This window comes from Mesoplodon densirostris, chromosome 4, assembly GCF_025265405.1.
Source record: "Mesoplodon densirostris isolate mMesDen1 chromosome 4, mMesDen1 primary haplotype, whole genome shotgun sequence".
NCBI classification, from domain to species: domain Eukaryota; kingdom Metazoa; phylum Chordata; class Mammalia; order Artiodactyla; family Ziphiidae; genus Mesoplodon; species Mesoplodon densirostris.
Window position 1 is genome coordinate 128,851,985 of NC_082664.1, and position 25,238 is coordinate 128,877,222.

The 25,238-nt window shown below is 51.7% G+C and overlaps 1 protein-coding gene across 2 annotated transcripts in view; it reads left to right on the forward strand.

Moving 5' to 3' along the window:
- Positions 1–13,493, forward strand: part of RBPMS2 (RNA binding protein, mRNA processing factor 2) — a 28,259-nt gene extending 14,766 nt beyond the window's left edge. The window contains exons 3-9 of one of the 2 annotated variants that reach the window (XM_060095249.1): positions 2,295–2,372; positions 2,938–2,976; positions 4,745–4,807; positions 5,140–5,290; positions 5,776–5,927; positions 12,022–12,091; positions 12,354–13,493. In XM_060095249.1, the coding sequence (XP_059951232.1) occupies positions 2,295–2,372; positions 2,938–2,976; positions 4,745–4,807; positions 5,140–5,290; positions 5,776–5,927; positions 12,022–12,084 (546 nt within the window). In that variant the 3' untranslated portion in view covers positions 12,085–12,091; positions 12,354–13,493. The remainder of the gene's footprint in view (positions 1–2,294; positions 2,373–2,937; positions 2,977–4,744; positions 4,808–5,139; positions 5,291–5,775; positions 5,928–12,021; positions 12,092–12,353) is intronic. The other variant, XM_060095250.1, reaches the window with a different exon arrangement.
- The last annotated feature ends 11,745 nt before the right edge of the window (positions 13,494–25,238 follow it).

The window sequence follows — 25,238 nt, forward strand, 5'->3', positions numbered from 1 at the left end:
GGGAGGGAGACCTGGGTTTTAAGTCCCAGGTTTGCTGCCTTTAAAAAACAAGCTGCATGACCTGAGCGAGGCACTTCTATTTGGGGGTTTACATGTAAATGAAAGGCCTTCCATCAAAGGGCAGAGGGGTGTAGAGGATGGCTGCCCTCTGGAGTCCAGGAACTCAATTCAGCCCACTCTGGAGCCTGGGCTATCCAGTTTCTCCTATATACTTCTGGGACAGGGCAGTGCTTGAGAGCTGCGTGTATAGGGACACAGCTGCCAAGGGCTGTGAGATGTACAGAACTTTACCCCAGGCCCAGGAGCAGAAGTGTGTGTGGCAAGGAAAGGCATCACCAGAGGGGGTGGAGGTGTCCTAACTGGCAAGGAATTCTCCTGGGTTTGCTTCTTGGTGAAAATTCATGTGAGAGAAGAAGCTGTCCTTACCTATTTTATCAGCCATGGGCTTGGAGTTATTCCTGTGTGGCTAGGGGTGGCGACACTTGTTATGGGCAGCTATGGGGGCTGGTTTCCTTTGCCACTCCTGGCTCTGTTGTTGACATGTGTGTTCACTGGGGAGGGAGGGAGAGAGAGAGAGAGAGGGAGAGAGAGAGAGGGAGAGAGAGAGAGAGAGAGAGAGTGTGTGTGTGTGTGTGTGTGTAACTTTGCCTGACTGCCCTGGGTTCCTGATTCAAGCCATTGTCTCCAAGAAGGCTGTTGCCTCAGTTCCTTCAGCAGGCCATCACTAGAGCATGGAAGAAGTTCTTTGGTGCCTCTGGGGGGGATGTGGCCCACTAAATGTTTTCAAGAATAGCCACGTGTTGGGTGGGCTGAGGCATGTGAACTTGTTCTTAAGTCGGCAGTGACAAGTTGAGAAGACTTACGTTTGGCTTAGTGGTATGACATGCGACTTGAAACAGGAGTCAAGGGAATTCCCTAGCGGTTCAGTGGTTAGGACTCTGCGCTTTCACTGCTGAGGGCAAGGGTTCCATCCGTGGTCGGGGAACTAAGATCCTCAAAGCCAGGCAGCCAAAAAAAAAAAAAGGAGTCAAGTGTGTGGGGAAGCTCTGCTCTTTTGGATTTTTCGTTACTCAGAAAGCACAGTTTCAAGATGTATTTTTAATGGATCTACACTATGGAAAATCCTCTTTCTCCCATTATAATTATTGGCTGATCTGGCCTCACTAGTTGAGCATTGGAGGCCAGCAGCATTTAACCAGCAGTGGTGAATTAGGGAAGTGTTCCCGCCAGCCCTCTCCTGGACCTCACCCACTGTTTGGGAGGTCGGGTTTGGCAGGAGTCACAGGATGGACACCTGGTGTCTAGACCTGGCTTCAGTGCCAACTTGTAACTTTGTTGAGGGCAAGGCTCATAACTTACACCATCCTCTGCCTCACTTGAAGTTGGCAAGATCCTACACATTCTTCAAAACCCAGCACCATTGTTCCATCTCTGACTCCTTCCCCAAGTCCCTTATTCAGTAAACATTTAGTACCAGCACCATGCCAAGAGCTGGGCAGAGAAGCAAGAATATAATACATTGCCGGCCACTGAAGAGCCTACATCTAGCGTGGGAAGCAGGAGGAGATGGATGTGAAAGTGCTGGGCCCTCTGATGAAATTGCTCCAAGGCACAGAGTTTACATCTTTGCCTCCCCGCTAGACCAGACGGAGCCTTTCTACCAGGAGTCCATGGGAATATTCTGAAATATATATACGTTTCTACTTGTGCATTTTTTGGAGGTAAGACACCATAGCTTTCTTCAAGTCTCAAAGGGGTCCTTCATCTGTCTTGTTAAACAGGACTCTCTCCTTGAGGCTGTTTGGCAACAGACAGTCTGCGCAGAAGTGCTCAGCTAGTGCTTGATGTGACACCTGCAGAGAAAGGAAGGGGTCCAGAAAGGGTTTTGTTTTTTTTTTTTTTTTTTTGCGGTACGCAGGCCTCTCACTGTTGTGGCCTCTCCCATTGCGGAGCACAGGCTCCGGACACGCAGGCTCAGCGGCCATGGCTCACGGACCCAGCCGCTCCGCGGCATGTGGGATCTTCCCAGACCGGGGCATGAACCCATGTCCCCTGCATCGGCAGGCGGACTTTCAACCACTGCACCAGCAGGGAAGCCCCAGGAAAGGGTTTTGAAAAGTTAAATGCTGTGAAACTGGGTGCTCATTTGCCTCAGCCTCCAAATGAGCCTCAGGCTCAGGAAATCCTGAATTCTCCCTTCAGCCCTGGAAGGATTCCAGTTCCTTCCTGAAGGAAGAGCCATCATCCTTGTTCTTCTGTCGGCCTGGCCCTGACCACTGTGGTCTCTTCCCCAGGTCCGGACACTGTTCGTCAGTGGGCTCCCTGTGGATATTAAACCCAGAGAACTCTACCTGCTCTTCAGGCCGTTCAAGGTGAGTCTGGACCCAGCCACCCATGGGCAGAGCCTAGGATGGAGGAGAAGCATCAGGAATGAATAGCAGACCTGGATTGGGCAGCAGGAAAACTAGAAATGTGATGGCAGACCTGGTTCTCTGTCCCGGTTCTGCTAACTCATATGTTGCTTTCTGTCAATTGCTTAGCCTTTCTGATCCTCCGATTTCTCATCTGTATAGTGGAGACAGTAGAATCTCAGTAGACTTTGCCGTATAAGGAATCTTTGAGATTCAGCATAGCGTTTTCAATTTGCAGATAAGAAAACTTAAAAAGGTGAGGTCTGTGCTTCCAGATGACAGGCTAGGGGAGCAAAGGGGAGTTTCCACATGAAATGATGAATGCTACCGCATGATGGCCATCCCATGTGCTAGGCCGTGTGATACGGGACACAAAGACTGAGGGCACTCAGCGGTGGTGAGATCAGAGTGGGTCATCTTTGGGGGGAGAAGAGTGTGAGCTGGGGAAAGGCAGGGCTGGGGGGTTGGCCAGGGTAGCACAACAGAGGCTTCCGACCTTCCTGTTAATGACCACCTCTCTCTGCAGGGGTATGAAGGGTCCCTGATCAAGCTCACATCGAGACAGGTAATTTCTCTCCAAGGTTTTTCTTTTTCTTTTTTTTTTTTTTTTTGCGGTACGCGGGCCTCTCACTGTTGTGGCCTCTCCTGTTGCGGAGCACAGGCTCCGGACGCGGAGGCTCAGTGGCCATGTCTCACGGGCCAGCCGCTCCGCGGCGTGTGAGATCTTCCCAGACCGGGGCACGAACCCGTGTCCCCTGCGTTGGCAGGCGGACTCTCAACCACTGCGCCACCAGGGAAGCCCTCCAAGGTTTTTCTTCCTCCCAGCCCAGACCGACTGCTGAAATTGGAACTGAGCCTGTTCTCTTTTCCTTAGTCTTGAGGCATCTGGCACCTGAGACCTGCCCCCTGTCACCCCTATCCTGTCCTGGGCTGACAAAAGAGTAGCCTCCATAGGTCCCCTCTTCTTACCAGTCAGCTCCTGGTCCTCCCTCTCTGGCCCTTGAGAAGCCACAGTGGGACCCAGAGGCTGAGGACCATAGAGGTTGTGGCTGTGCTCTGGTTCCTGATGCCAGGAGTCCCAGGCTCAGAGCCTTCAGGAGCCATTTGGGGACTGGACTGAGCCTTGGCAAAATGAAGTTGGAGAAGTTTTAAACCTGTTGTTCCCAACCCGTGCCCCGCCCTTTTAAATAAATAAATAAATAGATAGATAGATAGATAGGCAGGCTGCATTGGGTCTTCGTTGCTGTGCCTGGGCTTTCTCTAGTTGCGGTGAGCGGGGGCTACTCTTCGTTGCGGTGCACAGGCTTCTCATTGCGGTGGCTTCTCTTGTTGTGGAGCACGGGCTCTAGGCATGCGGGCTCAGTAGTTGTGGCACACGGGCTCAGTAGTTGTGGCTTGCGGGCTCTAGAGCACAGGCTCAGTAGTTGTGGTGCACGGGCTTAGTTGCTCCGCGGCATGTGGGATCTTCCCGGACCAGGGCTCGAACCTGTGTCCCCTGCATTGGCAAGCGGATTCTTCACCACTGCACCACCAGGGAAGCCCGGGGCAACAAGTTTATGGGACTTCCCTGGTGGCGCAGTAGTTAAGAATCCTCTTGCCAGTGCTGGGGACATGGGTTGGAGCCCTGGTCCGGGAAGATCCCACATGCCACGGGACAACTAATCCCGTGGGCCAAAACTACTGAGCCTGCACTCTAGAGCCCGTGTGACACAACTACTGAACCCCGTGTGCCTAGAGCCCGTGCTCCACAACAAGAGAAGCCACCGCAATGAGAAGCCCGTGCACCGCAACGAAGAGTAGCCCCCGCTCGCCACAACTAGAGGAAGCCCGTGCGCAGCAACGAAGACCCAACGCAGCCAAAAATAAATAAATAAAATAAATAAATTTATATATATATATTAAAAAAAAACCTGTTGCCCCTTGATTGAACCTGAAGCCTTTCCATGCCCTTGATACATTAGTGTCCCCTTTCGTGCTGGGGAAAACACTAGAACTTACTCTTAATTACCTGCATACATTAAAAAAAAAGACTTTTACTGAAAGGGTGATGTTTAATGCAGTGGAATAAAGCTGTATTGGCATCGTTTCCCAGAATGTGGTACCTGGATGAGAGAGTTTTAGTGCCCCAAACCAAAAATATATAATTCTTGTCCATATATAATTATATAAATATATAATTCTTGTCCATATCCTCCCTGTGTTCTAGCTGAACATAGGGAGGATATGGACAAGAATTATATATTTTTTTTGTTCTTTGTTGTTTTGTTTTGTATGCTTGAAGGGGAGATGGAGTGTTGGGAGAGATGCAAGGGTTTCTCTCTTTTTCCTACTAGCCTGTTGGTTTTGTGATCTTTGACAGCCGGGCAGGAGCAGAAGCGGCCAAGAATGCATTGAACGTGAGTAGACAGAGAACAGGCCTTTCTCTGACCCACAGACTTCTAGGCAATGGGTATTCCTGTTCTGTCTTCTGCAAACCTTCCCCCACTCCACGCCCAAGGAAAGGGCCCACAGATGTACCTTCCCCAGCATCCTGGGGCAGAGTCTCTGGCTGCACTGTCTGTGCCACACGTCACTACTCACAAGACCCGAGCAGTGTGTCCTCTGTCTTGGCCCCCGTGTGGGCGAGTCTTTCAGGCTGAATCATTTCTAGGGCCCTTCCGTCCCCACTGCAGTGGACAGGCTGGGTCCTACAGTGTAACACCTTTCCCTTCCTTTCCTTCTCACGTAGGGTATTCGCTTTGATCCTGAGAACCCTCAGACCCTGAGGCTAGAGTTTGCCAAAGCCAACACCAAGATGGCCAAGAACAAGCTAATGGCTACACCAAATCCCACCAACGCTCACCCCGCCCTAGGAGCACACTTCATCGCACGAGACCCCTGTGAGTGGCACTCAGAGTGGCCATCTGCTGCCCTTTACCTGGCAGAGCTGGGGGGCCCTCGTGGATGGAGTTGCGTGCAGAGGGCATCACTGAGGGCATCAGTCCTGCCTGCCTGCCCCTTTTCCAGGAGCTTCTTGCATCCACCATTACCCATCCCTGTGGGTCCCATGCTTCCTTCCTCCCCTGCAGCCTTTGCTGGACCTCAGACTGAGCTTCTGAGCTGTCGGTGTCGCCCAGCTTCCCTGAAGCCCCCTCTTGGTTGGGATGAGCAGAGACCCATCTGAGGGCTTCTTGAAGCAGACAGGATGCTCACCAAGCCTGGCCAAGTTACCATGGCTTCTTTCCCAGTCTCGGGATCCTTCAGGGGAGCCTGAGAAGGGAGCTTATGCTCAGTGATAGTGCTGGGTCCCCTTCTCTGTTTGGAATGGGGTGGCGCAAAGGGGGACCCACGTTCTGACAAGGGGGGCTGTTGTCTCCCGTCGCAGATGACCTGATGGGGGCCGCTCTGATCCCCGCATCCCCAGAGGCCTGGGCCCCCTACCCTCTGTACACCACAGAGCTGACCCCAGCCATCTCACATGCTGCGTTTACCTACCCAGCCGCCACTGCTGCTGCCGCTGCCGCCCTACATGCTCAGGTAAGCCTGTCGGGGGGAGAAGTACGAAAGGGGAGAACAAAGGCTCTGAGTTGGCCAGGCTTCATTCCTACCCGGCCACGGGCCACCCAGGTCCCCAGAGCTGCTGCAGAACTGCCGTCTTGTAACAACAGTACCTTTGTGGTTTGGGGTCCCACAGAGGGGAAGGAGAGGATAAGCTGTGAGGCCGCAGCGAGGATACACTGCAAATGCGAAGTGTGAGAGACCCACCGTGGGTCCGCTGCCCCCTGGACTCGCGCGGGCAGGCTGTGCCGATTCTGCCTGTGGTGACAGACCTGAGTGTGGTCACCGGAGCCAGGCCGCCTGCCTCTGCTTCCTCCTGTCTTTGTGAACTTCAGAAAGCTCTGAAAGGTTTCTGTGTCTGGGTTGTTCTTCTTCACTCATCTGGAAAGATAAGAATAGTAGTATCTGCCTCAGGTTGTTGTGAGAATTAAATGTTAAGCCGTGTGAGGGGCTAGAATTGTACCTGTTACATCCGGGGTGCCCAGTGAGTGTTTGCTCTTTTGTTCAGGGAACGTGGGCACCCTGCATTGTGACCTGGGCTGGGGCGGGAAAGATGCAGCCAGCGCTTCTAGGGGAGAGGTGGAGAGGGCACGGCTGGGCTGGGAGGGCTCTGTGCTTGCCGAATGCCACGCCAGGTGCCCGAGAGGGGCACAAGCACCTCGCAGATTACAGCCAGGCCTCTGCGCAGCAGTGACAGGGCACCGCCGGGGCAGCGCGGGAGGGCCGCGGTGAGCGGCGAGCCCACCTGGGCCTCTCGTCAGTGAAGTGACCAAGAGCTGAGGCTCATGAAGAGCGACCTGGCTGCTGAGAGGGAGAGAACGGAGGTCTCCTGGCTGGGGCAGTAGAAGGGGACGAGGAGTTAAAGGGTGTGAGAAGCCAGGAGGGAGAGTTCCCAGAAACTAGAAGCTGAGGCAGGAAGAGTGGGCAGCTCTGCCAGTGGGAGGGTCAAATGCGTGTCCATCCCTCTGAAGGGCTTAGTGACCTGGGTTCACCCAGTTCCAAGGTGGAAGGTTCAGATTCCCTGACTGCCACCCTCGCAAGGCGTTCCCCCGGCCACGGCAACTTGGCTTGTACCGAGGGCAGCCGCGTGGTTCCGCTTGGCACTCACCCGGCGGCACACCACAGACAGCTGGAAAATTGATCGGCGTAGGGAGGCGGCGAGGCTCTTCCTCTCTAGGGCAGCATTTGGGGGACTTAACCGCAGACCAGTTCTGTGGTGAGTGAAGGCAGTCCTCTGTGACCCGGCGGAGTGTGGAAGGCAGCTGGTGCTCCCCGCCAAGAGGGGAGTTTAACTGCAGGGGCCCTGTGAGTCCTCTGATCCCAGCTGTGCCACCTGACCTTCAGCACGTGACTTCACCTCTGGGCCTCCGTGTTGTCCCCATCTGTAAAATGAGAGGGCAGGACCAGATCGGATGGAGAGGTTCTACCCCGTCTGCTCTGAGACGCTAGGCCGTGACAGTGTGAGGCGGAGGTTGGGAGCCAGGGAGTTAGGATGTCAGATTATTCAGGAGCGATGTCTCTGCCCTTTTGGGGGCGGCCCCCCAGCCGGCTGGGAGGGGTGTGCTGCTGTGGGCCCCTAAGCTTCGTACATGGGACTGTGTGCCCTCCTCTTGTCTTCCTTTCCAGCTTCCTCCCTCCCTCCCCACGCCCTGTGGCTGTCCAACTCCAGTCCAGCTACCTTGGTCCAAGTCCTGGCTCTCTTTCAACCCCTGTGTGACCTTGGACAAGTTCCTTGATCTCTCTGTGTCTCGATTTCCTTGTGGTATGATGATCGTCGTAGCTACTTTAGAGGGTGGTTGGTAGCTTATTAGCATAGAGGGAGCCCTACATGCTTATTATTTAATGTCATTATTGTCTAGTTCCCTCCAGGTCCTCTCTGAGGCTGGAGGCCTCACTGTGCCTGAGTTCCTGTCTTCTGGTCTCCCTGGGAAGGGAATGCAGGCCCCCTCAAAGGATAGTGACCCTTTTCGGGAGGCAGCCCGATGACAAGCGATTGGATCAGGTGGTGACTAGTTCTGTCCTGCTACTTGAGTTCTCTGGATAGTTGTTTCCTCGATAGTAAAACACACTGTTAGGACCAAATGTAGTAATAGGCATGAAAGCATTTTCGAAGTAGTATCACTTTCTCTTTTCCTTCCAAGAGCCCCCTCCATGCCCCCGATAGTACTGCCCCAGGTGGAGGCTGAAAATGCCTAAATGAAGGAGGTGGACCCTGGTGATCCTCAGGAAGTTATTCTTTTTTTTTTTTGCGGTACGCGGGCCTCTCACTGTTGCGGCCTCTCCCGTTGCGGAGCGCAGGCTCCGGACGCGCAGGCTCAGCGGCCACGGCTCACGGGCCCAGCCGCTCCGCGGCATGTGGGATCCTTCCGGACTGGGGCACGAACCCGTGTCCCCTGCATCGGCAGGCGGACTCTCAACCACTGCGCCACCAGGGAAGCCCAGGAGATTATTCTGAACCCAGAGGACCAGTAGCTGCGTTTTTCTGCGCCTGGGGGCAAGGAGGTGACTTGGAGAGAAGGCAGCAGCTGATAGACAAAAGGGGATGAAAACCGGTCCTTCCTTTCTGTACCCCACCGTATACATCCTGACCTCATGCCCTTTGCCAGTAGCTCGGCCTGAGCGAGGCATCCTCATGTGGCTGCAGGGATGAGACCTGTAGGAAGAAAGGGGCTTGGAGATGGTTCAGTCCTGCTCTATCTCGGCACAAGACTGTCTTGCTGGACCTTCTGATCCTCTTGATAGAATCTTCTCCTTTCAGAGGGTAAGGGTGGCAGGGGCACACTGGGGTCTGGTACATGAAGATGGTGGCCTAAAAGCAGGGATTCTGCATGTCCCCTTGCACCCCAGGGTCCTCCCAGTTTGGACTTCTTTTTCCACTTCGACCTGAGGGTATGGGGGTCTTTCAGTGCAGCCCTTTGCCCCCGCTTACACTGGCTCAGCCACTTACTGATGACCTTAAAGTTACACGCATTCCCCTGCCTTTATTTTCTTATCTGTTTAATGGAAATGATAATAACATCAACTTTATAGGGCTTTTCTGAGGATTAAATGAACTTAGTGTATGAAAACTACTTAGACCAGCATCTGGCACATGCCAGGTGCTTCATAAACATTAGCTATTAGAGGTGTGCATTCATGGGAAGAAAAAGACAGGGTTTTTTCTCTTTTTTGCCTTTGCTTATCATCCTGCTCCCCAAAATATCACTACGTTTAGTCCTTAGACTTGGTAGGTAGTTGGACACAGGTGTATAAGTAAATCCATGGGTATGAACCTTTTACAAAAATTACACATTTAATCTTTTTAAAACTTAAATATTAGGACATGCTTCCATGTCAGTAAGTATAGGTCTACATTCTGGATGCCTGGCTAGCCTACCAATGTATAAGTGTGTCTACCTCCCTGTAGATGGCAGTGAGGTTGTTTACACAATTTTCTTTTGCTCTGTTAGGCTGTGCTGCCATGGATGCCCTTGTTCACACCTCTCTGGGCACCTGTCCTGCTTGCTTTCCTTATCATAAATTCCTAGAACTATTGCAAGGTCAGAGTCTAGACTTGCCAGTGTGAGTTAATTGTATTGTTTTGACTTTGTGATGAGTGAGGCTCCCTTATTTGTTGGCTGTTTCTATTTCTTCTTGTGTGGGTTCATCCCTTTGCCCACTTTTTGGTGTATCTTCTCAGTCAGTCTGAGGGTCTGAGAGAGGACCGTGTGCCCCCCACTCCTTTGTTTGGGTGCTGCCCCTCTTGGAGCTGTAGCCATTCTAGATGCCCATGGGCTGTCCCTGTGGGGTAGCCTCTTAGGACCCCCAACCCCCCTGTGAACAAGTGGAGGCCCTGACAGGGGACTGGCCACTTGCTCCCTGCTGTGCTGGCTGTGATCCCTGGGCCTGGGGTCTTGTTCTGAGCTAGGGCAGGAAGAGACCATGCTTCTTTAGAGAACCTGGACCACTGGCCTGTCCCAGGCATCTGAGGAGAGTGGAAATGTAGCCCTCCAAGTACGTTCTGTCTAGTTGGGTTGCATGACCATCCCGAGCTCAGAAATTAGGGCTTTCCCCTACTTCCTCCCCAAGAAGGCGGTGGCTCATCTCAGGCTGGAGGGAAAGCTGCTGCTCTGGAGCCCAAGCCGCAGCACCTAGTGGAGAGGGTGGGGCTGGATGGAGCAGGCTTGTTGTGGGGGCCCCTAAGCAGCCAGTGTTGGAAGAGGGCAGGTCGGAGGCCTCCAGGGTCCCTCCCACTCTCGTCCGACGCTCTCCCCTTGTCCAGCCCTGCAGGGCACCCAGCCTGTCAGGTGCTTCCTTGCCGTGGGGCTGCTCCATCTGGAGGCTGGGTGAAGTGCGGTGGTCAGGGTCCACTAAGGCTTCCCTGAGCTGGACCGGCCGCAGCCTTGTCCGGTGGCAGCGGTGCTGGTTTCCTCATTGTCCCTCTCTTAGGGAATGAGCTCTGGTGTCCAGCCGGGCTTGCAGCTGAGAGGGCAGCCCACGGCTCGGCAAAGGGGAGGAGAGGCTTCCTCCCACTCAGCTGTCAGCCAGGAAGGGAGGGAACTGCTTCCAGATGTTTAGAAGACATGAGAGAAAATAAGGTGGCCTCTGAGGCTGGATGGCTCAAAGAGGCTCTTGACCCTTTCTGTGTGGTGTGGGGCTTAATGAAGGTGGTCCTGGCAGCCCGGGGTCAACTGTGTGCCGGTGACAGCAGTGCCACATCCTTGGAGCCCAGGGGCCATCCCGACATTGGTCAGGTGGCCTAGGCCCTGGTCCTGCTATGTGCCAAGTGTCCTGGCATCTCAGAGTAACCAGCTGCCGACTTCCTGCTGAACACGGGGTGGTCAGAGTCCTGCGCTGTACAAAACAGCACCTAGAATTTGGAGGGGGCACAGGAGCAAGTTCTCAGGAAGCTTTCATCAGCCACCAGATAGCCTGGCGTTGCTCGATATCTTCGCTACTTACAGAGGCAGGGATTTCTGGCAGCCAAGTGGGTAACTGGGTCTCACTGCTGGAGCGTCAAGAGGGTTGTCTGTATGCCCAGCTGCTACTTGGTTTCCTCATCGGCTCTCCTGTGCCATCCCTTTCTTTCCTAAGAGAACCCCGGCTCCCATCTCTGAGTTCTCTTCCCACCCCCTCACTCGGGGCCCTGTGATGCCCTGCCGCCACCCCTCCCAGGTGGCCACGGGTCAGGCCCGGGCGGACGTGCTGTCTGTAACCAGGGCAGGCGGCCTGGCTTGGCACCCAGCATGGCTCACCGTCCGGAAGACTGGCCCATGGGGAATGGAGTGCATGTCATTTCCTGGCCTGTCTCTGGGAATCCTGCTTTGGGGCCATTGCTCTGTGGGGCCTTCTAGCAAGTACCAGGGTTGAGGTAGCTGCCAGGCCCCTACTAGAGGGCTCAGCTGGTAGGTTACAGATCTCTCAAGTTAGGAGGCTTGTAATGAAGGGAACGGGGGTGGGGGTGGTGGAGAAGCTGAAACGGGGCAGCGGAGGGGGCAGCGGCGGGGGCGGGGAGCATCAGCTGGGTCTTGCCTGTGACTTCCTTGGATCCTGCAAGGACAGGACCAACTTCTGGGAGTCCTGCCCCTTGGAGACCACACTGACTTTGGTTTCTAATGTGTTTTTACATTCTGTCTTATCTGATCCTCGTGGATACCCTGTGACTTTTAATCATCTCTATCCTGTAGCTGTTGAGGACACTGAGACTCAAAGAAGTTGAGCAAAAATGTGTTAGGTGCATTCTCCTGATGTTAGGAATTCCGCACTCTCCCGGTTAAGGGGGAAGGGCAGACTGCTGGGCCGGTGTCCGCGGCTGCCAGCACTCCACCCGGTACAGTCGGGCTCAGTGGAGCGTGAACGCCTTCGTAACCCTTCTCTCATTTGAACCTCTGTCCTGCAGAGGAGGCAGGTCAGGTGGCGCTCTCCCATTTTCAGGATGAAGAAACTGATGCCCAGAGGTGAGTAACTGGCCCTACCTCCGCCGTCAGTGACAGAACCAGGACTCCGACAGGGGCACTGAAGGCCGTGTTTCCCAGGCTCCCCCATCAAGTGAAGGGACTGCACAGCTAGCTCCTGACGTTGGCTTCTCTTGCAGGTGCGCTGGTACCCTTCCTCTGATACCACCCAGCAAGGATGGAAATATCGTCAGTTCTGTTAGTTCTTCAGTAAGTGCTGGCTCAGAGGCCTGGGATGGAAAGTGTCTTAGAGCCTGGCTCCCTGCAGGGCTGTGGTTCCTCTGCCTGAGTCCAGGAGCTCGCTGGTGCTACCCCAACCTGAGCTTGCGCCTGGGGCACTCTGGCTGGTTTTCCCCTCTCCTCCCACCCTGCCCCCCACCCCCTATCTTGCAGCCTCCCCGCAAGGGGAGGCCCTGGGTTCAGCTCCAGTCCCATGCATCTGCTCATGGCCACCTCTTTCCCCTCCCTCTAGGTCTGGTCACCACAGCTCGAAGCCCCCGCCCGCCTCACTGGGGAGGGAGCCACCCTGAGCTTCCACTGCCCTCAGGTGGCCCGTGCAGAGCTGCTGTTTCCCTCCAAAGACTGTGAATTTTAAGCCTGACTCAGTGGACTCTGTTTCCTTTCTCTCCTTTTCCTCAGCCCTGTCCTGCCCCAAAGCCCTGCTCCAAGGCCTCACAGCAGGATTCAGGGGCCTTCTCACTGGGACACCCAGACCCAGCTCGGAGGTCTCACTGGGACTGAGCAAGGCCTGACCTGCAGTCCAAATTTGCTTCCGTAGCCCCACCTCAAAGAAATGAGGCGTTTAATTTTGCATGTTTTCCTGGCATGAATTAAGACACGTAAACTTGTATATATGTGAGTGTACAGTTTGTTCTCACATTGTGTCACCATAGCAACAAGTCCTGGCCACTAATGGTGCATCATTCCTGGTCCCTCTCCCCACACCCGCCTCCCCTGCACCCACCCTGCTTCAGTGAGGACCAAGCCCTGCAGCCAGTTCCGCCCTGCGGCTGGCGGCCTCCACCACCCCACACACTTCCAGGCTGAACAGGAAGGACCACCCAGCCAAGACCGAGCGTTTTCTTGGTCATTTCAAGTTGGGGTCCTCTGCTTCCTCCCCCTCAGAGGAGCCAACAGCCATTGAGAAAACCCTTTCTCTGCCCAGTTTCGCTTACCTCTCTGCGGCGCACCCCACCCCTGCCATGGTTCCTCATGGTTTCCAAACTTCAAAACCAACCAAAAAGTGAAAGTATTTTTGTACCCTGTGTAACAAAATATTTATGCAACATGAAGGATTTTTCGTGTGTGTGTGCAATTAATTATTGAAGAGACCTTGTCCGCCCTGTCAGATAAGTTTAACATTTTAGTTTGAGGCATGAAGAAGAAAAGGGTTTCCGTTCTCCAGCAGTGAGCCTTAGCGTCAGCCGTTAGTTTAAGAAAAATGAAGGAAAAATTGTGCAATTTTTTGTTTCGTGTGCACATCAGTGCATTGCCTTTGGCCGCAGCTGTGGCTGTCTTGCCGTTTTCAGACTTGGGAGACGAGGAGGCTGTTGTAATTGCTGATCCTGTGAGAATGTGAAACTGGATAATATATGAAATGCAAAATAAAAAATCATCCAAAGTAACTGCTCTCCGACCTTTGCTTCCTTGGGCTGTAGGTTGCCGTCGGGAGGGCACAGCTAGAGGACAGGTGTTGAGAGTTAAAGGGGGAAGGAGGCAAAGTGGGCCCGGGCCTCAGAGTTCACGTGGCCTCTCTCTCCTGCCCTCTTTTGTGTGACTTGAGGCTGGAGAGGAAGTGACCTGCCAAGGGCCGTGCAGCGGAGCCGCCTGGGTTTAACTCATTCTTTGTTTTCTGTTCTGAGGATGGGGGCGGAGATTCCCTGCACCCAGAGTAAGCACCTAAATGGGACCTTCATTTTCTCTGGATGGTGTCATCTGGCTGCCCTTACCCTGTGGCCTTTTCAGGCCCTTGAGTAGAAAAGGACTGTGGTTTGGGAGGTTGGGTTCCTGCCTGTAGTATCCTCGGTGTGTGTCACGTGAGGCTGTGCTAGAGGGAAGCAGAGGACCCAGCAGTTTGGCCTGGAAAGGGTTAAGACCACCCACCCTGTAGGCTCCCAGCTGCAGCTCTGATTCCTGAGATGGGTTTTGCTGGGAGCCAGAGCAAATGAGTACGAAGGTCAGGGAAACGGTATGCTGCTAAGACCCTGGGCTGCCCTGGACCCAGTCAGGATGCCAGCAGCTGACCCTGACTCTTCCCTTTTGTGATTTGGGGCCTCAGTTTCCTCATCTGTGAAATGGTGGTTTGAAGTTCTTTCCAGCTCCTTCTGGAGGGTTGCAGCACTGACCTGATGGCTTTGCTATTTGTCTTTAACATCTATGCCCCCACCCCCAGCCCCCATGCCCTTCCAAGCCTGACTCAAAGCCAGCCTAGAAAGGGAGGGCAGGAGAGGCCCTAGAGCCTCCCTCCTGCCAGCTTTCCTCCCAGCCTTGCTCTGAGCAAAGCTGAAGTGGCAGTGGCTAACCCTGGTCACTTCCTCGCCTGCACCTTGGGGACCCTGGTGTCCCTCTCCACTCCCTGCCTCACTCCCCGCCCCCCCCCCCCCACCTCCTGAATCCCAGGCCTGCACTGGGCAACTTCTATCTAAGGTGTTCTGCTGATGACTGTGTTGGCTGTTAAAGGCTCATGGTGACATTTGCAGCCCCAGCTGGTACCTGCATGTGAAGAGAGAACTGTGCTTTGAGGGCGGAGAAGCCTTGGCCAGGCGCTTGGCCCTGGAGGTAACTGGGTGGCAGGTGGGTGGGTTATCTGGGATCTAGGGGGAGGCTTTGGGAGGAGGGGGCTTGATGCTTTTCCTGCCTTGAACCCCTCGCCTCACTGCAGTATTTGGACCAGCTAAGCACTTGCCAAGCAAGCAAGGCCTTCCCAGCCTGCCGCCCCTCCTAGCGCTGGTGGGGAAGCGGCTCTGAGACCCACCGCCCCACCCAGGGCCAAGCCGATGCCTGACCTACTTCAGCTGTGGCAGGAACCACTGGGTCTTCCTGAGGTGGTGAATTATTTAGCTGGGGCACCTGGGCCTTTCTGAGAGGGGCTAAGAAAGCTGCTCCATAATTCAAAGGCCCCCGCTCCTCCGGCTTCCCTGGGGGGCCTCCTTCACGCTTTACCGAGCAGGGCCCGCATCCGAGAGTAGGAGCTGGGAAGGGGAGGGAGGCCCTGAAGCCATCCCAGAGGGGGCTCTCCAGCTGAATGGGGGCCTTTTTCAGGGTGAGGCCTTTGCACAGAGGCCTTAGTGGACAGTCATGTTTGGACTGAGTGTGGAGGTGACAAGCTTGGAGTAGTTAAAGGGCTTCCTGGCAAGGACACACCACAGTAAGCTGGGGTCAGAAGCTGCCAGGTCCTGACTCCCCATTCAGAAAGCACCTTATTCCTTCCAGGTGTTTAATCCTGATCTGATTACGGGTGAAAGGCTTCTTTCCTTTCTGAAAGGATTTTAGGCCTTGGAATAACCAGGGTTCTTCTGCTCAGGGGTCCCTTCCTAGTAGCACTGAAATCTCCCCCAGGGCAGAGGAGGCCGTCTTCATCAGTGCCTCCCACCCCACTTCACACATAGATGAGGCTGGTGGTAAGCAGATGCTTGTTGAGGCTCTGGGGAGCCCGGGCTGCACCCTGCACCTTGGCCTGCAGCCAGCTCTGTACTTACTGGGATGGGGATGATGCTTGTCACCCGGACTGGGCCATTCTTGGGCACTGCTGCCTGGCCAGCATTTTTAGGAATGTGACTTAGCTTGGGGCCTTCACAGGTGAGCATTTTCCCAAGCCCTGACATTGAGCTTCCATGGGACTCAGTGCTGGTAAATGCTCAGTCTCCGAGAGGCCCAGAGGTCTCAGAAGGGATCAGGCTCTCGCCCCTCATCCTTTGCACTCTGTCCTGCCTGTCATGCCCTGCATCGCCTCATTTGCTGAGGTCTGGAATGAAGCCTTTCTGATCTCCAGGAGCTCTCTGACAGAATACAGATATCCCTGAGAAACAGGGCAAAGCCCCTCAGAATAGGATTAGGGAAAGTGCCAGAAGGGGACCCTGGAAGGGAGAAGTACCAGTGGAGTGAGAAAGACTTTCTTGCAAAGGATCAGGAGGAGGGAGCAAAAACCTCTCCACCCAGCTGCAGCCTACCCTGCCTCTGTCCATCCATCAGGGCGTGCACCGGGCGGGCGGGCTGTCTCCGGGAGAGCAGGCCCTGGTCCCAGACGTGCTCCCTCGGGAACAGAGGTGGGGCTGTAGGAGCTGAGGGCCCACCCTTGTGAGGAGAGAGGTTGGGCACTGCCCCAGCAGTGTTCCTGGGCCGACAGGAAAGGGGCCTGAGCTCCTGTTCTCCCCAGACCTCCTTGCTCGTCACCCAGCTCACCCACACGCTCTGGTCAGTGTGGACAATATCCATGGGCTCCCTCGCCCTCTGGCTTCTGGTTGGGCTGGGTGAGTGGGAGCGCCAGCAGCGGTCTGAAGGGAGGTCGGTGAGCGGGGTCAGGTGCCCCGGATCATTGTCTTCATGACCTTAGAACAAACCATCAGAAGGGCTTCTGTGCATCGGGGTCAGAATGTCGGCACGGAGGCTGTAGTCCAGTCCCCTCTCCCGTTTTACAGATGAGGAAGGTGAAGCACAGAGAGGTGAAGCGTTTTGCTCTAAGGTCATGAAGACAGTGGCCGAGGTGTGCTCCACGTGTGTCTCCTGACTCCCAGTCCATCACCTTCCATCGCCCCACACGGCCGTTCCAGAACCACACACACCCCCTCCAGCGCAGGGGCAGAGAGGCAGCAGATGCAGGATGGCTGCAGGCTTGGAGGCCTCTTCCTGCAGTTCCAGAACCAGGACTAGAACTCGGGTCTCCTCTCTGCCACACTCTGGCCTGATCTCTTCCAGGGCACCTGGGTGCCGCTCCCTGATTAAGGGACAAAGAGAAGCCCTCAGTGACTAATCTAGCTTCAGCCCAGCCCTGTGCAGTCTCTCTGGGCTTTTAACCTGGGGGTAGAGTCATTGGGCCTGCAGGACCCATCTGTGCATGCAGGGACCAAGACTGTTTATTGCCATTTCTGCCCATGGTAGAGAAAATGCAACTCAATTTAGTAGGCGGAGTCTAAGATAAAGAATGACTACATAGTTCCATGAAAGCCCATCTTTCCCCCTCTCAAGGTGTATCTATTTCTTTGCAAATCTGTGCCCTTTTCTCACATGGCTATTGTGAGGGTTAATGAAAACGCAGGAACGTGCCTCATGCAGGGGGGATACTCAATAAATATTTGCTGTAGGTATCTTAAGAAGAGCACAGTTTCCTCTTTCATCCTTAACAAGAATGAAACTGAGTTGATTCTAATTTATACTCTCCTCGGTTATTTTTCTAGTGGTGCATTAGTCCTCGAAAGGTGTTTAACCCTTCCCCTACTGGGAGAAGAGGTGGAGGAAGGAGAGGGCAGGGGCCCAGAAATTATGGAGACCGTCTACAAGCGCCCAGAGCTAGCTGTTGGCACTTAGGCACCTTTGGATCTAACTCTAGCTTTTTGATCAAACTATTTAGGATTTCAGAGTTGTTGACAATAATAGTAGTAGCAGCAGTAGTAATAGTAAATACATTCATATACTGCTGTGTAGTTTACAAAACATGTTCTCATATGCCATCTCTGATCCTCAAAAGCCCTATGAGATAAGCGAGAAAGGCACTATTACCTATTTTTTGCAGTTACGGAAACCGAAGTTAAGAAGGTCCCACAGCAAGCACAAGGCTTAAGACCCTGGTTTTCTGGTATTGCCATCTAGAGTTAATTCTCTGGACTCTGGGCCACAGGGTCCCATGAAGGCCAGGGCTCTGGTTGCGGGGGGGACTCTGAGAGGGCCTCACGGGGAACAGAAAAGCCCCACTTGGGCAGGTAGAAGGGCCAGCAGTTACCCAAACCTCTCTAGTAACCTGGCTAAGAAATAGACTAACAAGCAAAAAACAAAGGCTACAACCATTAAAGTATGTGGAAGGGAAAAAGTCACCTGGACAAGGGTGAGCAGAGCTCAAAAATTTACAGTGGACTTGTTTCCTAATATGGCCGGAGCAGGATTATACAGGTAGTTGCCAATATTTGATTATCTCATTAGGGTCCATGAGCGACTGTATCTTCACAGTGCTGCCTGAATGAGTAGCTGTTAAGTACTCATGATGAATTACTTGAGTTTGTTGTTTTCAGTACTGTACCATCATGGGGATGAGGGGACCAAAGTCCACAGGCTTAGCCACGAGTCCTCCCATCTCTGATCCTCACAGTTGCCCTGGGACGTGGTCTGGGGAACGGCCATCTCCATTTTGAGGACAGGAAGTTCAAGTGTGGAGAGGGGTTAAAGTCACGTTTGGCCGTAAGGAGTCAAGGCAAGGCACTGAGCTCTGGGTTCTTGTCACCCCTGGGGGAGCACCACACCACCTACCCATTCATTCTCTCTTCAGCTATTCATTCTTTCTTTTGGCAAACACTTGCTGAGCGTCTGCTCTCTGGAGCCTGTGTTTGGTGCTGAGGTGGAGGATATAAGGTGTAGTCACTGTTCTCAGAGCCCAGCCTGGGGTCTGAGGGTCTGAGCTGTGGAGGTACTTAAATGGGTACTTAACTGGGCAGGGGAAGATTTAGGAGTCAGTGGTTGCAAATGGCTGTTGCCCTTTTTCTCCCGGATGCTGTCCTATTGCCTTCCCCTGCATGAGTCCAGACCCTACTGTGGGCCTGTGTTGTGGTTCTGTGCTTGGCTTCTCAGAACAGCTATGTGGGCGGCTTAAGAGGTGAGCATGGAGGGAGATGCCCTATTTCTCACCCCCAGGGCACTCCTCAGCTTCCAGAGCAGGACATTTAGATGCAGGCCCCTGGAGAAGACAGGCTGTCACAATAGAGACTTCTCAGCTGTGCCTGCTTCTCCAGACCCAGGTTCTTATTCCTGGAACCAACAAGAGTGTGTCCTGGAAACTAGCTCAGAAGAGATGCAGGGAGAAGCACGATAGAAGGGGAACAAGGAGCAACAGCCCCCAGAGCAATGATCTCCACTAAGATTTTCCCCGAAGATCATACTCCCAAATATTTATTTGCTGATACTTTCCATGGACATATATTTAAATCTCTCTTGTCTACAGCTGCCAGATGAATCGTGCCAAAACACACTTTCACGGTTTCAAAGAGCTTTCTTTCATGGTTCTCTAGAGCGTATGGGCTGATGGCCAGAGTCAGGCATTCAGGACCCACCCCAGTCTGGCTTCTGGCCCCTTCTTCCCTGTGCATTCAAGTCAGGACATGTGCTGACCACTGCACAGGCTCTGAGATACAGGGAGAGGTTTTTCCCTATGACATTGAGCACTGCATGCATCCTCAAGCAGGGGGCCTCGTTGTGACCTCACCCCAGGTCTAGACATTCTCTATGACCCCAGCAAGTCCATTTTTCTCTCTTTGGCCCCTCGCTGGTCCTGCCTCCCCTGCATCCTCCATTGCTCCTATGTCCTATGTCCTCCTGTTTTTACATCTCAGGCTTCTCATCTTGGCCCAGTGGTACCTAAGGTGAGGCTTCTGCTCACTGAAGACAACCCTACACAGTTGGCCCCTGATGGGGCCTCTCTCTTCCCAGGTGCGATGTGGGTGGAGTGGGGCTCCGGCGCCCTCTTGTGGTCAAAAATGCTCACAAGCATCGCACAGATCTTTTCCCCTTTTGGTCTTCCAGGGGGAACTGCCTGGCAGAGTTCTCTAGGGTCCATTTGCTCTGGGCTGTCTGGGGGCCTCTGTTCTGACCAGTGCTCTCAGAGGCAGAGTCAGCAGTCAGTCACAGACATGTATGGAGCACCTACTCCATTCATAACTAGTTTATATTCTAGATAGCCAGTCCTTGCACTGGCACTGGGGATAGAAAGTGAGTATGAGGTCCGAAGAAATTGGATTCACCCCCCACTTAGTTCATGGATGGAGAAACCTCAGCACTCAGAAGCAAAGAGATGTGCCCAAGTTCATTCAGTTATGCAGACCTGACATAAATTCAGGTGTCCTGACTCAGTTTCATAGATGATACAGTCAAGTTACCTGCATCCCTTTCCATCTCACTGATTAAAATCCCAAAATGTCCATAGTAATAAGCCAGGAATGGCACAGAGTTTAATAACCACAGTTGATATTTTTAGAGCTTATATATCTGAGACACTTTACCCACTGGAATGGCAGGGCTAGACCTCCCTGGGAGTTCTGATTTGGATGGTTTCCTTTCAGTGCACTCTTCCCAGATGTTGCTCTATCAGCACTGCCAGGCGTTGATCTCATCTGTGTGGACCTTGCTGGTCCTTACCCAGATGGGATGTTTCTGTAGGGCCTAGGTCATGCCGCCCTCACTCACCAGCATAGTCTAGGGCACCTGGCAGTACCTAACACAAGCCTGCTAACTGGCTCCTTCACTTTTGGGACACATAGCAGGCAAGTCTCTTCTCTCTGGACATGTGTCGTCATGGGAATGCAGCCTCGACAAAGGTTCCCACCCTGTGAAAGCAGTCAGAGCTCTCTGAAGGTGCTGTGCGCTGCCATATATAACAGGTGATGACTTTCTTGTCTCCGAAGGTCTTTAGGCATATGCTTGCTGGATGATGCTTGGTGGGGATGTTCCGGAGGCGAGTCAAGCACTGGATGGCTTGGCCTCTGTCCTGATATTTTTTGACCTTGTTCTCCATTGTGACGTGCCCACCTTAGGAGCTGTAAGCTCCCAGCAGGGGGTGATGGGACTGAGGGAGGCAGCCTGGATGACTGGATGACCCGAGAGCTCATGCCCCACTGAAAGGGGCCAGGGCTTCTCCTCAGCTCCAGTCAACTTCTGGTCAGCAAGATGGGGACCCCATGTGGCTTGATGTTTTGATTTTTCAAGAGAAACTGGATATTAAGACTTTAATATGAAAATTCATGATTCTGGATGTTGGCAACTAACCAAAATTTAAAACTGTTGCATAGGCTAAACCATGGTCCATGTGCTGTCCGGTTGCAAGTCAAAGACTGCTTCTATTCAATTGTTTTCACTTTGCGAAGTGAGTCTAGGGACAAAAACTGCCCCCAGGTTCGCGGTTACCCATGTGTTTGGCCCCCTCCTCTCCCTCTCTCGTTCTCTTCTTTTACTACAGAAGCAACTTTGGGCATCTTTCCCTCTACAACATCAATCCGGAATCTCCCTGTGGGGAACTAGAATTCAGCTTTGTTGTGACACTGTATCGGCAGTGCCTCCAGAGGCCACCAGGGGGCAGGGACAGGGTGCAGAAAATGATTTGTTTTGGCAGGCGAGTGAGGATTGTGATCACGTTCCGCCAAGGTTGCAGGTCTGTCTTGAATCCAGGTTTGGGTGTTCAGGAAGGCATCTGGGGTCGTTCCCTGGGGATGCAGGGTAGCTCGCCATTCCCTGCCTCACCTCCCAGTGGGTGCTATAGCCTCACCTGTGTATCATCGGAGAAATGTTCTATCTGGACCTCCTGCCCTTAGCTCCCTGCCCAAGCTGCTTCCCATGTACCACAATCCCTCAACAGTCACTGATGTCAGATTTTCTCAAGAGCCCTCAATGGCTCATCATCATATACAGCTTTTCAGATGTGCAGTGTCAAGATGCGGATCCTTGTTAAGTAAAGGAGAGTGGAAGGAGCTTTCCTGTCATCTTAATTGTAATCATAAGGGCAAGCCTTGGAACTCCAGTTTCACAGATGATGAGATTGAAGCACACAGAGCAAGTGACCAATTCAGCCATCAAGCCGAACTCATTTTCTGACCATCCTTGCTAGGTAGTATAAGGGATATAAAAACTTGAAGATATGGTCCCCATCTTCAAAGTGACTACAGCTTGTTAGGAAAACATGATACGCATGTACAAAAGGTAACTAATTCTTAGAAGCTTCCAAATGGGTAGTACAGGCGATAATAACAGCAAGAGCTCAGAGAGAGGTCCCTGCACCTAAAAGGTGGGAAGGCTTTGCAAAGGCAGCAGTGATCTTCACGCTTGGGCATGTGTACACCTAGAGATACAAAAAGGCTTTTCTAAGGGTAGGTGGCGGGATTGTGTTGAAGGGAATCCATTTCCAGAAACACATCGTCAAGAAATACTGTTCCGGGCTTCCCTGGTGGCGCAGTGGTTGAGAATCTGCCTGTTGATGCAGGGGACACGGGTTCGAGCCCTGGTCTGGGAGGATCCCACATGCCACGGAGCAACTGAGCCCGTGAGCCACAACTACTGACCCTGCGCGTCTGGAGCCTGTGCTCCGCAACAAGAGAGGCCGCGATAGTGAGAGGCCCGCGCACCGCGATGAAGAGTGGCCCCCGCTTGCCACAACTAGAGAAAGCCCTCACACAGCAACGAAGACCCAACACAGCAAAAATAAATTAATTAATTAATAAACTCCTACCCCCAACATCTTCTAAAAAAAAAAAAAAAAAAAAAAGAAGTACTGTTCCACACCTGAGAATGCCTCTCCCTGTTTCCTTTTCCCGATATCTTGCCTCCCATTTCACAGAAGAAAGGTGTAGTGTGATCATTGTGCTGTTCACCCACTTTCCCTGTTTTCCTCCTTCCAGGTCCTTTCCCACCTTTTAGAAGTTAGTTGTGGCCATGTGACTTGCTTCGGCCAGTGAAATAGCAAAAGTGAGTCTCTTCTGGGTGGAAGCATTTAAGAGGCAGTGTGTGATTCTTCTTCTTACCTTCTCTCTGCCATGGTGACCGATGACATTTCAGATGGTGGAATCTGGATCCCTGAGTGATGATGGCATAGATCAGAACCTCCAGCTGGCCTGCAGTGGACATGTATCGTGAGTTGGGTGTTGGGGTGGAGGAGAAGGGAGCCTTTGTTGGTTTAAGGAACTGAGATTTTGAGGTTGCTTAGCATAACTTCGCCTATACTACGTAAAGGACTTATCTCCTGCCCATCCTAAATCTTATTTTGGTATGTTGCCTCGGTGCGTAAAATTCTCTGAGGCTCCAAACAAAGCTCCAAAATTTAAGATAGTGATTTCAGGACTTCCCTGATGGTCCAGTGGTTAAGACTCTGTGCTTGCATTGCAGAGGTGTGGGTTTGATCCCTGGTCGGGGAAGTTCCACATGCCACACAGTTCAGGCAAAAAAAATAAATAAAGTTTAAAAATAAATAAATAAATAAATAAGTGATTTCAATATTGAGAAGGTAAATGACTCAAAATGACTGGGCAATAAATCCTTCTGCAAATCAAAGATTTTGCAATATTTTGCTTTTAACAGTTGAAGGAGGTGAAACAAATTCAGTTGTCACCTGCTGGATGATTAGGTGCTATTGAGTGGCTCGGCGGGAACTTCTACTCCCACGTACTTATTTATGTGAACAAGATTTCTCAGCATTTACATCTATAAAAATGAAATGTGGAAATAAAATTGGTGCTGATCACTGTCTCATCCCAGCATGTATACATCTATCTCAATATGAGTTGTATTTCCTATAAAATTCTACTTCAAATGTTTAATAATTCCCCATCAACATTTGCAATATATATTTGTTGTTTTGACAGTGAACTAAGATCATTGTAATGATAAGTCAATCCAGAAGAAAACTTAAAAATCTAGAGCCTTATGGTCACAAAAAATAAGGAAAGGATACAAATTTAATTTTTTAAGCTCTTAAAACATAATTTATTGAGGTAAAATTCACGTAACTAAAAGTAACCATTTTAAAGTGAACAATTCAGTGGCATTTAGTATATTCACAATGTTGTGCAAGCACTGCTTCTATCTAGTTCCAAAGCATTTCCATCACTACAAAGAAAAACCTCATACCCGTTAAACAGTCACCCCCATTCCTTCTTCTGCACAACTCCTGGCAACCAATAATCTGTACTCTGTCTCTCTGGATTTACCTCTTCTGAACATTTCCTATAGATGGAGTCATACAATAATGTGACCTTTTGTGCCTGGATTCTTACACTTAACATAATGTTTTTGAGAGTCATCCAGTCAGTATAATGTTTATAGCATGTATCTGTACTTCACTCTTTTTTTATGGCTGAAAAATATACCATTGGATGTATATACCACAGTTTATTCATTCATTACAGTTTTAATTTATATTATATATATATATTTTTTATGGTAGCAAAGTGTGGTTTGATGATCAATAAGAGATTTTCAAACATAAGCTATATATTACATTAGGATAGCATTATGTGGAGGGGGGGGAATGGAAAGAAAGTATGAATTCAAGGAGAAAAAGCAATGATGTAAATTTTCCTTTGTTAAAGAAGAGCTTGCTTATGTATTTTGCAAATGCTTGATGATGGGTATCAAACCACTGTGATTCCACTGGATACATTTAATACAAGTTTTATTTTTAAATGTTAATATTTCCAATATACCAGAAATCACATCCTTTGCAACTATTTAAACCCGGTTGGAAAAAAACATTTTTTTTCTTATTTAAAAATTTCAAGAGAATACATAGTTTTTTTAAAAAACCAGCTTTATTGTGGGGTACATCATTTAAAATTTTGTTTAGAGTGTACGTGAGCTAAATTATTGAAAAACTACTGTCTTGAAGGATCGGCTGGATTTGGCTTCGTAGAGCAGGAGGAGGAGGAAGAGAAAGGCATTGTGGGTAGGAAGAAGAGAGAAAAGGTACGCAAGCAGAAAGAGGGTGCGTGTTCAGGGAACTGTGACTGGAGGAGAGTAATCTGAGTTAAACTGGGAAGGTAAACTGAGGTCAGACTAACAGTTACTAGGCTAAGGCATTTCTATTTCTTTTTTTTTTTTTTTTTTTTGCGGTATGTGGGCCTCTCACTGTTGTGGCCTCTCCCGTTGCGGAGCACAGGCTCCAGACGTGCAGGCTCAGCGGCCATGGCTCACGGGCCCAGCCGCTCCGTGGCATGTGGGATCTTCCTGGACCGGGGCACGAACCCGTGTCCCCTGCATCGGCAGGCGGACTCTCAACCACTGCGCCACCAGGGAAGCCCCATTTCTATTTCTTGTTCATTTTAATTATGCAAGTTGTGTATGATTATAATCTCCTTATACAAAAGTAAAACTTTATGGTCAGACTTGGGGCCATTTCTTCCATTTCTGGTCCCCTCCCTACCTCCCCAGAGGTGACCTTGGCTTTCAGTTTGGTGTTGGCTTTCTCAGCTGTGTTTCTTTCCACGGATTTGCACTCACACGCGGCAAGTCTCTTCATGAGACAACACCTAGACTGAGGAGTTTCCTTCAGCTTCGTCATGGGAGAGCAGCAGCTGCCATCTTGGGAGAATATGGCTTCAATTTTCTTTTTCAAAAGGCCAGAAATGGAGGTTTTTTGGTGAAATCTCTCAATATTGGCTCAAAACCTTCTTAAGCACTG